This window comes from Molothrus aeneus, chromosome 14 (genome assembly GCF_037042795.1).
Source record: "Molothrus aeneus isolate 106 chromosome 14, BPBGC_Maene_1.0, whole genome shotgun sequence".
Lineage (NCBI taxonomy): Eukaryota > Metazoa > Chordata > Aves > Passeriformes > Icteridae > Molothrus > Molothrus aeneus.
Window position 1 is genome coordinate 9,789,516 of NC_089659.1, and position 12,533 is coordinate 9,802,048.

Sequence of the window (12,533 nt, forward strand, 5' to 3'; positions counted from 1 at the left end):
TAGGATATATATATCAAGGATATCTATATCTAGAGGATATATATATATATATATATATATATATATATATATATATATATATGTCCTTTATGTGCATCATAACTTGATTGTTTCTTCTTTTCCACCAAAAAAAAAAAAATCTATATCCTTGAGGCATTCTTCTTGTTCTTACCCAGACTGGTCTAGTCGTATTTGAGATCTCTGCCAACAAAGGAATCAGCCAGGACCAGCAGCCCTTAGAACAGAGCAAGAGCTTGGCTGGATCTCTGCCAAATGCTCCTGAGAACCAGCCATGCCCCTCATCAGCATCTGTCAGATTCTATTTCAAGATGCTCCATGTTAGTTATGTACAAAATTGATTTTTACTGAAATTCTGATCAGACTTTCCTGAGGAGGGTAAATTGCATGCAAAATGTGACATGCTTCAAGTACTTCTGTTAACTAAAGAAAGGGCAGCCCAAAGTGGGCATTGCACAGAGGGGAAGTAACCTCTCAAACCATTCATTCTTCACTTCACGTCAGTGTAGGGATCATTTGCCATGTGATTCTAGGAAAACTGAGAGAAGGCAGGCAAGTGCACACATAGAGCAATAAAAGAGTTGATAATGAACAGTAATATAACTATTATATAACTAATATAACCAAATTAGTAATGACCAGCATTTCTGAGAAAAAATCTTCATTCTATAAATGAGCTAGTTTTTAACTTTGAAACAGACCTCTGTGTACAGGTTGTGGATATCTGGTGAATAGGTGCATATCAAATGTCTGTTCTTTGGTAAAAACTGATAGCCTGAAAAGAATGAATTCATATAACCATAGGAGCTTTCAAGAGGAGCTAATCCTTATCTGAGTGTCCATAATTATGATCAAAATATACTTATATCAGTTATTTTTATTAATTGTATGTCTGATTTTTCTTTTTTCTTCTCAAATATTTTGTGGGAAAGGTGTCAAGTTTCCCATTTTCCTATAGCCAGAGGTACTTTACCACGTCTCTTAGTGGATGTGGCTACTGGACAGTCCCAGCTCCCCTGGCTCCAGAGCCTCTCTCCCACCCAGCACCTGCATGGGCTGCAGAGCCCCTCAGTCCTGGAGCTGGTCTGACAGTCACCTACTCCACACAGGACCATCTTAGCTTGAATTTACTTCATATTCTTTATGGAAAATCCATAGAAATCAGTGAATCCACTGTCGGAAATACATGTGTAAATTGGAGCCAGCTAATCTGTGTACAGATAGGGGCCTGTCCTCAGATGTGAGTTTAAGTGGCTTAATATCTAAAGCTGTGAGATAAAACATGGGCAAGTTTATGATCAGAACTGTAGGTGGGTGTTTTTCCCTTCAAATCTAGTTCTTAGTTCTTTATCACATTGAATTTCATCACTGTACAAAAGATTATTTTTTTGTTTATCTGATTGTATAGAAGTGGAAATCCTGCCCTTCTCTAAGGGATTCAATTCACATGGTTCAAATGAACACGATAGAAGGCAATTTACTCTATAAACAGGTTTCAAACAAATTACTTCAGCAAGAAAAGAAAGTGTTTAAGGTGGACATTTTTCAGCAAATACTCAGGTTCCTGCAGTGCTTTTAATGGTGGTAAATTTTACATGAACACTTAGTTTAAAAGCTTTTTGTTGTAATATAAATGATGCACCTGTTATCTCAAAGCTATCAAGAAAAAATCTAATAAATATTTGTAAGCTGCTTGAACAGGAGTTTTGTTTTATGCTCCCTATGAATGAAAATGGGCTTTTTACTGCTTCTGCACCTATTTGTATGTTACGATGTGTCCTGCAGAGTGAGGTGAAGATGCCATTCATTTCAAATTCAACCAATTTATGTTTTTCTTTGTGCACAATTGCCTGAATAAACAGAAATCCTGGATGACTGCTCTACTAATTGCAATGGGAATGGAGAATGTATCTCAGGCCACTGCCACTGCTTCCCAGGATTCCTTGGTCCTGATTGTGCAAAAGGTAATCTCATATTAACTGACCCATGGTGCATGCCAGGGATCATGATTATGGTGTGTGACTGCTGGGCTTGCAAAGATTCAAAGTGATTAAAGGAGATTAAATTCCTTTTTCCAGCCAGATGGCAGATACAGTACAACACACATGTGGAAAGTTTCTTTATGCTGTACTTGAGTTAACACGGATCAACCACTTCTCCCTCCCTGACTTTCAAATTTAATAGGTTCCTCCATCCACCTTTGCATCCTGTCTGTAATTGTAAAATACATTTTTAATAGGTGGTTAGCATAGCATAATGTTTTCTGCTACTTAAAAGTGACAAACAGTTTCACTTTGGAGAAAACATAAGTAAATCAAATGCTTCTGTAGTCTTAACTTGAATAGGGTGCAAATAAGAAACCTAAAGCAGCTTAGAGACAGTTTTCCAGCATTAAGGCAAAAAAGCATGTTAAGTGAGCTTACTTCTGTTTCAGATATTTCTGTCAGTATTATCCATTATCCGCTGCATGTGATGTCCAGAAGTTCTCATGATTTCTCAATGTCTCCTCAAATGTAGGGTTTATATTTTTAAGACTCAGTTGGCTCAGAAATTGATACTGGATTGTAAAAGTAAGCTTCTACATTGCTGGTTTACGTACAGATCAGCAATGGCTACAATTTCAATGATATTAAGGCTTCCTAGAAGAAAAAGGCAAGATCTTGCTTCACTTCACAGGAAATAAATATTAATCTTACTGAAAATCAGGCACCCTTGCAAATTTTCTGCAGAGGCCAGTCAAGGGGAGAGTTGGTTTTATCTTTTAAGATATCCTATTTCTGGTCAAAATGAAGGTATACAAGAGAGGCAGACTGAGGAGACAAGGACATTGTATTACTGCTGCACTGCCTAGTTCAAAGATTTCATTCTGTGACAACCCTTGAACCAAATGAAGAATTGAGGAGCTGGAGTGGAAAAGTAATTTTACAGAACGATAAATGCAATAAATGTTAATCTATGTAAGTATGTAAATACATTTAAAAGGTCAAACTGCCTTCTTCAGATTCCTGTCCAGTGCTATGCAGTGGAAATGGAGAATATGAGAAAGGTCACTGTGTGTGTCGAAATGGCTGGAAAGGTCCAGAGTGTGATGTTCCAGAAGAGCAGTGTATTGATCCGACCTGCTTTGGCCATGGTACCTGCATCATGGGCGTCTGCATCTGTGTCCCTGGATACAAAGGAGAGATTTGTGAGGAAGGTTTGTGAAATTTCCTTCTCTGTAGTCAGGGGGGTTTGATTTTTGTCTTTAATTTCCGCCTGGTTTGAGGTAGTTAAAAACTCACATGGATGTGATCAGTTTTCTGTGAAGCAGAACTATTTTGCTCAAACTTACCTTTACCATCTCACAGAAAGTAATGTTAAATAGAAGTTTCTCAAAGGTAAAGGTATTCGTGTCCTGGTAACAGTCCTGTGAACTGATGACATTAAGTTCACATTTTTAATTGAAAAGATAAAATTATTTCTTTTTATTTGGCCAAAAGCTCAGGGTAAGGCAGTCAGAAGATCGTTTAAACAAAACAAGATGTGTTAGTTCTCCAAAGCAATCAGGCAACTGTAATCAGCTTTTCCCTTTTTCATTCTGTTACATCTTAGATTGTTCTGACAATATAAAGCTGAAAGGGCAGCAAACAGGTTAGTTTACCAGAACATATTGTGTAATTCTATTGTCATATGTCATTTTTACTGGGAGCCTTTGCTCACAGCATTAAACTGGCATCCTTTAAGGCTTGGCTAACAAAAAGTGGGAAATTCTGTGAGAAGAAGGTATTGTGTTTTTGCTGGTTATGGTACTGATGTGTCTCTACCCTCATCTATAAACAGAAGCAGTTGTTTCCCTCAGCATGTCTGAGATTGCTCATCAGCTTTGACTTTTTTCCCTTGTGTATAGCCTCAGAAAGCAGAAGTCTTCCCCTTGCTTTCCCTGATTTGATGATTTTTCACTAGTCCCCTTAGCCTGGAGCTTCTGACAGCATACTTTGTGTGTCCTGCTATAGAGATTTTCAGTAATTCTTTTGAGTAGCACACACTGGAGGCTTTTTATGTTGCTTGAATTCTCTAGTCAGAAAAATGTCCAGGATGAATTTGATAGATTTGACATACCTGGAATGGTTTTTAAAGGGAGGATCAAGAAAATGCTTCTGACATAGTCAATTGTTGGTAGTTTCAGAAACCAAGAAAACCCAAATGGGAAAAAGCAAGTAATACACAGATTTCCTCAGTGAGGCCATGATGCTGAACAAGCCTGTGGCTGGTGAGAGGCTGACTGCTGTTTTTAGTTGCTTTGTTTCTTGCCATAATGAGATCCTGCAAAATGGTTAGGGGGAAAACTGACATAAATGTACTCAGACAGCTATTGAAACTGAGACTGGGAAAACATTAGATTTTTACAGTAAGAAACTTATTTAAATTATAAAATAAGGTGTAATTATGTAGAAATACTGAAATATGGTGGATGAAACAAACCTGTGTAACCAAGTATGGTGGGGTTTTATTGTAACAGTGTGTCCTTGATATGACTGTTCAGTTTGTATTGTAAAACATAGCTTGTGCAGTAGTTAAGGAATTCTGTAAGGAATTAAGATTATTTTATTATATGTAAACAAGATTTAGTCTTATAGCAGTGCTGTTAACAGACACAGCAACAGATGTACTATCCAGGGAGCACCAGTAACTCCATGTATTCATTGCTCTGGGGGTCCCTTGAATTTGTCCTGCCAGATTATCATTCCTAAAATGGAGTCATTCTATTAATTTTAAAATATCAGCAAAATAAAGAGCTGTCTCAGGATGAGGGAAAATTGCTGTGTATTTTTGTCCTATGCTTAGCAAGATGTGCATTGTCCAGAAACACTTGATTCCCTCTCTCAGAATTACACTGTGCACAAGCCTGGAAGGCTTAAAAAGGTACAGAATAAATCCTGAAACAAAATGTTGAATTGGTGGCAAAGCAGTTCAAAAGATAAAGCTGTACTTCTTTATTTTTAGATTGAAATGTCCTATAAACTGGAGGCCATTAATTTCTATGTCTGAAGTATTTAGCCTTCCCTTCCTGGAGCAGAAAACATCTTTTCATTCCTGTAACACAGGATACTGTTGTTAAGTTTACAGTTTAATTATTAAAACAGTACTTGTGCTGATACTTGAGAAATACCTAGCAGAACTTTCACAGTGTCTCTTTAACATCAGTCTGAAGCACAGTATAACATCAATGGGCTTCTGGCTAATTGTTTCCCATATTCAGACCCCACAGATCCTTCAGCTCCACGGTCTTCCTGCAGCCTCCAGGGAAGGCTGGCTGCTTCCTGCTTAAAACCTGTCTTGTTAAAGCAGTGCTGGGGCTTTGTGAAAGAATATGCTGCTCATACAGCACTAACCAGCTGATTTAAATTCCTCTACAGAGCTCCTGAATTTTTCACTAGGAATAGTTTAATCCAAATTGAGAACAAATTTAGTTCTTTGTTTGCAAATTGTTCATCAGTACATTATGACTTTTATGAAGCTGTTCATTACCTGCAATTGCCCAGCACATATTTTTTATGTGTATGGGAATTTTTTTTTTACAGCAAGCACTGAGTCAGAGATTCACTACTCAATCTTAGCGGATAACCTTTTTTTTTGTAGCAGATTTTCAGCTATAGAGATAGCTTTTCACAGGAAGGTGAAAGAATAAATCTTTCTTTTCCCAGATGTAAATAAAACACAGTGCACTAATACCCAAATGGAAATACAAAGCACAATTACAGAATTAACTATTAATTGCTCCAGCTGTTTCCCAGCCCTACTACTGAAGCACAGACCTCCCCAACTTAGACCACTAGATCTGTCCTGGGAATCTGTGTTTTAAAAATAAGACAAAATCCACAACAAGAGATTCATATGGCCTCTAACAGTCTATGTGCTTGCTTTTTCCCTTGTTTTTTACTTATACTTTTGCACAGATGTTAACTGACTCTTTTTCCCTTGTGTTTCCTAACATTGTTTCAGTTGAGTATTTGCACCAAAAAAATCATCAAATTAATCTAAATCCCTGTTGTATTTCACTAGTAAATAACTGTAAAGGTGTGAGTTTCGTGCTCTAAGTTGTATTCTCCCTGCTTTCCAGAGGACTGCCTGGACCCCATGTGCTCTGGGCACGGCGTGTGCGTGCAAGGGGAATGTCACTGCTCCACGGGCTGGGGCGGGGTCAACTGCGAGACTGCGCTGCCCGTGTGCCAGGAGCAGTGCTCAGGCCATGGCACCTTCCTGCTGGACACAGGACTCTGCAGCTGTGAGCCACAGTGGACAGGACCAGACTGCTCCACAGGTATGATGAGACTTGGCTGTATCAGCATTGCCTGCGCTTTCTGCTGGAGGCATGAAAGAAAGTAGTTGCTGTTGCTGAGCTAATAGGAATTTAAAAAACAAGATAGGGATGAGCCATGAGTACTGTGGCATGGCACTTCATGGCTGTCAGCAACTGGCTTTCAGTTGCCAAGGATAAGAAATGTATTTTCTCTGTGACAAAAATGTTTCTGTCTGGTGGCGTGACACTGAGAACAGTAGTCCTGCAAGAGGGCAGATGCCTCCTGGCATGCACTGGGGGCAAATGTGACTCTCACCTGAGCTGCTGAGCACCTGTCAGGCTCATGCAATCAGGGAATCCACAGTTCCAAGAGAGATGGGGAAGATGTTTTAAAAAAAAAATTCCAAACACAATGACTGATGAGTAAGAAAGCTCTGTCAAGAAAAAAATCTTTAAACAAAAAAGACCATAATTCTCTCACGCTGGGATAAAAACTCTCTTCCTCCTCAAAGGACCATCAAGGTTTGATCCCCCTAAACTGGATTAAGATTAAAAGTTGAAATAGATTTCCTACATACTTTATACATTTACATTTCGTTTTTCTGAAATAAATGCACTCTGCACATTTTGCTCTGTAATGGAGCATGTCATTACCAGTGTATGTACTACTATTTTTCCCCTATAGAGCCCACAGAGCCAGAATCTCAGATGATAAGTAGCACATCCCAGTAGAGAATAGATGCAAGTGACAGATCTGCTGAATACTGTGGAATACAGCCAGTGGTCCAAGTCACCAATTTTTCTTAGAAATCATCATTCAGAAGAGCACTTGGAACAGTATAAATTTCTGCAGAGCTCTTCAAAGTGTGTGATTATGGTCTGTAAGTAGGGACTTATAAAATGCTCCTCTACATGATGAATTTTTAAGCAACAAAATATTGACCTGCTAATAATTTTCAGTGTTTGTTACAAGGACCTTGCATTCATTCTGCACTCCCAAATTAACGCGTGCAATTTCAGTCTGACACTGTCAGATATGGCACCTGCTTTGATAAGAATTGACTTTTTATTGGTTTTCAGCAAAAGCCTAGTTGCTTGCATTTTTATCCTGTATTTTATTACATATTAAAAATACTCTCTGAAGCTTAGTATTATAGTAATATTTCCACTGATGAAGCAAATAATTAAGAGAGGTATCTACTAATTTTTTACTCAAAAATATTGCAAACTAATTATGTTTTAATAAAATGTTATTGTAGCTCAAAAAGCAATGTTAGTCTCAGATGGGTCTGTTGTGTCAGCTGCATGGGGCAGTTAGATATTAATTAAGGAATCAAAAGGCTAATAAATAACCTCCAGTGCTGTTTTGATCAGTTTTGGAAGGAAACCTCTTTACCTCAATCAGTAGAGAAAATACCTCTCTTCACCCCTAGTGTATCCTGAGTTATCAAAGGATGCTTTTCCAACTACCAACAGGCAGTATAGCCAGATGCTTCAGACTTCTCCTTTCAAATATGTTTCTTCTTAGGTGTTAGACTAGATTAAGGATGCTCTTGGCAATATGCTGAGTGTTAGACTGAAGTATAGATGTTCATTTGTGCCTGAGATGCTCTTCCTAGGATCACTGATTGCTGTACATGTTGAAAATAAAACTTGATTTTAGTGAGTAAGGAAAACACCAAATGAATTTAGTAAGGAAACATAAGAAGAGTAACAAGGTCACAATAAAGGAGTTGTCACATGTGAATGGAGAAAGTTATGAGGTTCTGTGCAATGAAGAGGATGAAATGGTAAAGGCACAGACTGCTTGTCTGGAGTCAGCCAACAGCAGAGCTTTGCAGCTGAGAAGCCAGCAGTCTCTCAGCCTGCCTCAAACTCTTGCAACTTTGCTGTCTCTGTACCACATCATTCTCAGTGCTGTGAAAAGTTGCCTTTCTGTAGCACCTTGAAGAATATAGGGTCTTGCCTTGAGGATTTCTATGTTCCGCAGCAAATTGCAAATACTTTCAAAACACAGGGATACATTATATTTAGTTTTATGATATTTTTAAAATAGAAATTAGTATATCTTGGCAGACTTAAAAAGGCAGAAATAGCAAAGGTTCTAGAATGTTTTTGAATATATTGGTCCCAATACAGTGTGGCCCAACCTGAAGAAGGATGAGCCAACTCTATGCTACCTTCCCCTATCTACCCATCTCTAGCTCTTCAAACAATAAAAACTTTAAAAGTGGCAGACTGGGGAAAGACAAGAATCAGTATGGGTGGAAGGAGATGAAAGTAACTGTGATCTGTGCATATCCTTAAGAATTGCCAATGTTTGGAGGCCCAGCCTGAGCTCTGGAATCATTCATGGATTTTTTTGAGGCTGGAAAAGACCATGTTGCTCATGTTGTTTGATTTTCTGTGTTACCAAAAAATAACAGTCATCCTTCAGTTTTTGCTTGACACTCATAGTTTCTGTTTAGTTTTTTGAAAGTGAAGCTTCACACAGAGACAGAAAATGAAGGGTAATCTACCATTTCCTAGATAAATTGTTTCAATTGTGTCTGGCCCTCTCTGCTAAGAAGTGCACCTTCCACTCCTAGTTTGAATAGGTGCTAAGTCTTGCAATCATATTTCTTTCTGTGAGGTGAAAGACTGGCAAATTATTTGAAGTCCTTTCCAGTGTCCAGCCTGATCTCTGCTCTGACCTGTGTACTGGCACAACCCAATATCACTGCACCACCTCCAGATACTTCTTCGATTTTAAAGTTATTGCCACACAATTTCCCATCCCTTGGGGGCCAGAAAATCCTCTTGCAGAACTCCAAAGCAGCTGTCAGGATATGCTTTCATTGTGTTTAAATTGGTTCTCAATAAAAGCAGTTCAATATGGCTTGAAAGTTGTTCTGACACTTAGTATTGCTAATCCTATACTACTTGTAGGACACAGGCTGCATTTTTGTTCAGCTCTGTTAAGATCCATCCTCTCAATATCCTTGGCTGGATATCTGTTTCAGATATATTTGGCCTCTTTCCACCCTACAATATTGAACTTCCATGAGAAGTCATTTTCACTTGTTAGCTCAGATTTCAATTTACCTCCCCCAGAGATGATGTGGTTTTTGTTTAAGCTTTGCCTTGCCCTTATGAGCATCTTTGTAAAGGCTCTTCCTATCAGCTAACTAGAAACACACAGGTAATATGCCTCTGAGTCTCCTGCTTTCTTTAGGCAGCATCAACTGAACTTCACTCTGGAAGGATTCTGGCAGATTTTTAGCTACACCAATCAAAACAACATTGTTGTGTCTTTTTGACAGCCATATGTGATCAGGAGAAGAAATTTTAAAAGTACCTTCTGTCTGTCTTTGGTTTATTATACGGACAAGATCAAAGTGTTCTATGTGGAAATATACTGATATGTATTTACCATGAGGGAGATGGATTAGTCTGTTGTGCCAATTTGCCAACTGGCCTTAATGCTGAAGGTCAAAAACAAGCTGTGGCTTTCACTGCTTCAAAATTATATCAGTGTCAGAAATTTGTAGAGAAACCATGCAGAGTTATTCCAGCAAAGTTCTTTCAAGTGCTGTACCTGGGACACAGTTTATAATTCCAGTTGCAAGGATCCCAAGCCTGCAGTCATTATTCAAGTAATATGTTTGATTCTTCCATTCCTACTGGCCCTGGGCAGATGCTGCTTGCTGCCTTTACCTGTGGTGTGGTCCATGCTGAAATACACAGAGATCCAGCATCTTCTTCTACAGGAACTTTATTTTTTTTGGTTGTTTTACTTGCTGTACCTTGAACAGTCATCTGTCCTGCTTTCTGCAGGACTGTGCAAGGATTAAGGGGAGTTAGGTGCATTTTGCCTGAAGAGAGGCACAGGCATCAGGCTCAAGCTAAGCTGATCTCAGGCAGTGATCCACAGACATCTCTGAGAAGAGCTGTCTTTCACCATTTTGATTCTCAAAGTGTTTCCAAGGCAAAAAGAAACAGCACCAGCTCTGTTACAGCTCTACATTATCCAAGATGTTCCCAACAGTAACATCAACTATAGAGCAAACATGTCATCTTCAAACATTGAAATGGCTTTAGCTCATGCTAAAAAAAAGATGTGATTTCATCTCTAATAATTAGCCTGTGAAAAAACAAATGTTTCTCTGATATAAAGCACTGAAAATTAAAAATCCATTATAATGCTCACAACACAGAAGAACACATTCTCTTTTGGAATTATTTCATTGCTATCTTGTTTGTCACTTTGCCCATTTAATTTTAGGGTTTTTCCCTAGTTTGGTCATCCTTTGGCAAGTCACACCAAAGTGCTTGAAGACGTTCAGCCATTACCAATTTAGCCATCTGACAGTAGATGTGCCCAAGAGAAATGCACAAGAGGCTGAGTTCCATTTCTCATTTAGTCTTCCCCTGCCTCTACGAGATGTGGAGAACAGAAATTTCATACTTTGTTCCAAGTCAGACTGATTATATAATATGTTTTGTGAAAGTCACCTGGACTGAAAAAGGTCATCCTTGGAGTATTTCAGAGTCTCAGCATTTTTATACCATGCTGAACCCTGTTATGATAGTTTGTGAAAATCCATTATCAGTGAGACCTTCAGCATACATCTCAGCTGACCTGGGCAGTAGGGGTGTGATCTACTGATAAATGACACAGTCAGTAGGATGGAAGACTGATATTGCACTATTTTAATATCACCAGGACTTCAGTATAGTCATCTTTCTACTTACTGTCTGTGGATCTTTGTTGCTTTGTTTATAGGCTGTCACCCAAAATGCCTTGATGTTAATGAGTCATCTCCCCTTGAGGTGTCTAGGCAGTGCTTTTCAGAAAGAGAAAATCAAACTCGTGGTGCTGATTGCTCCTGTCAGGTAGAAGGCAAGCTCTGGCTAATTGAAGGTGCAGCATCAACTGAACAAAAAAGCTCATCTTCTGTTCTCAGATTGACACCTTTAACATGGAGCCTTGAGATTAAGGGAGAGAAATCAAGAGAAAATGGATGACAGAGTTGTTCAGGGGGGCACAGCCTTGCATAAATTAGTGTAACTGCAGTGATACCAGCAGTGCAGTCTCAGTGTGTTTTAGGTGAGAATCCAGCCCTGAGTCACTAATTAATTGCAGCACTGTGCCTAAAATATTATAGACTGAGAAATCTGTGACAGAGCTGATGCCTCTGACATCCTGTCCTGCATTCATTTCTTTAGACTCTATTCAGACAAAGTAGGCCAGTTTCTGTCCCCTTACTCCAGGACATTTGTCATAATTCTGCTGAATCCCTTTATATCACTGAAGCAACCTAATTATGATTGGGAAAAGAATACTGGCAGTTCTTAGTCACAAAAACATTCATCCTAAAATGATTATATGGAGATGGTATATATTTAGCATATCTATTTTTGGTTAAGCTCTCCTAGCAAGATTGGTGGTAATTTTACAAAGGGTAAAAATGAATCAGCAGCCTCTTCCTTCGATATCTTGTGAAGCAAAAAACGTCTTTAAAACTGAAGTGCTTTGAAAAATGCAAAATGCTGTAATTGTTGTAAATTGATATGTGCAGAGTGGAGTAATTTAAAAATCATTAGAAGTCTGCATTTTTTACAGTAAAGTACTTCAAAAAGAAATTAAGGCATAATACAGTATATTAATGTAGTTCAAGAAATCTCAAATAGGTTTCAAAATTAAACATCAAAAACTGCAGCTTGAAAAAATAATTAGGTGAACCCATTTCATCGTAATCAGAAACTCTTCAGGTTTAGGGAATTGCAGTGTATGGGTGTCAGTCGTTCTCATTTACCAAGGACACGGATGTTGGCTACAAAGAGCTTGCAGTAGTGAAAATAGCCTTGAAATTTCCTCAATACATGATGAAATGTCATGCATTTTCTGTAGACTGCTCAGTTGCACATTGGTGCTGCCACTCTGCTCCCTATTTTAGACAAATCTCGAGAACTTTTTAATTATACTGGAAACGTCCTTTGCTGTTTTGTTCTTAAGAAATGATGGACTTGCTTAATTTCATCTAACTGTCCTCTTTCTGTAATTTGTGAGGAGCTTTGCGTGGTACTGCTCTGCTAATTAAAAGGATGATTGAAGTTCCCCTGCTGTACATTGTCTGACATTGTAGAAAGACTCTTCCCTACTACTGTATATTTCATTGAGGAGAAAAAACAATGTGTGACTAGTTTGATTTGTATCTCCTGTAGAGTTACAAGAGTTTGCAAAAACATATCT

The 12,533-nt window shown here is 38.5% G+C and overlaps 1 protein-coding gene across 1 annotated transcript in view; it reads left to right on the top strand.

The window, feature by feature from the left end:
- The window catches only part of TENM1 (teneurin transmembrane protein 1), a 776,438-nt gene that overhangs the window by 651,906 nt on the left and 111,999 nt on the right, over positions 1-12,533 (top strand). The window contains exons 12-14 of the mRNA XM_066559708.1: positions 1,881-1,982; positions 3,020-3,214; positions 6,119-6,319. Coding sequence (XP_066415805.1) covers positions 1,881-1,982; positions 3,020-3,214; positions 6,119-6,319 — 498 coding nt within the window. The remainder of the gene's footprint in view (positions 1-1,880; positions 1,983-3,019; positions 3,215-6,118; positions 6,320-12,533) is intronic.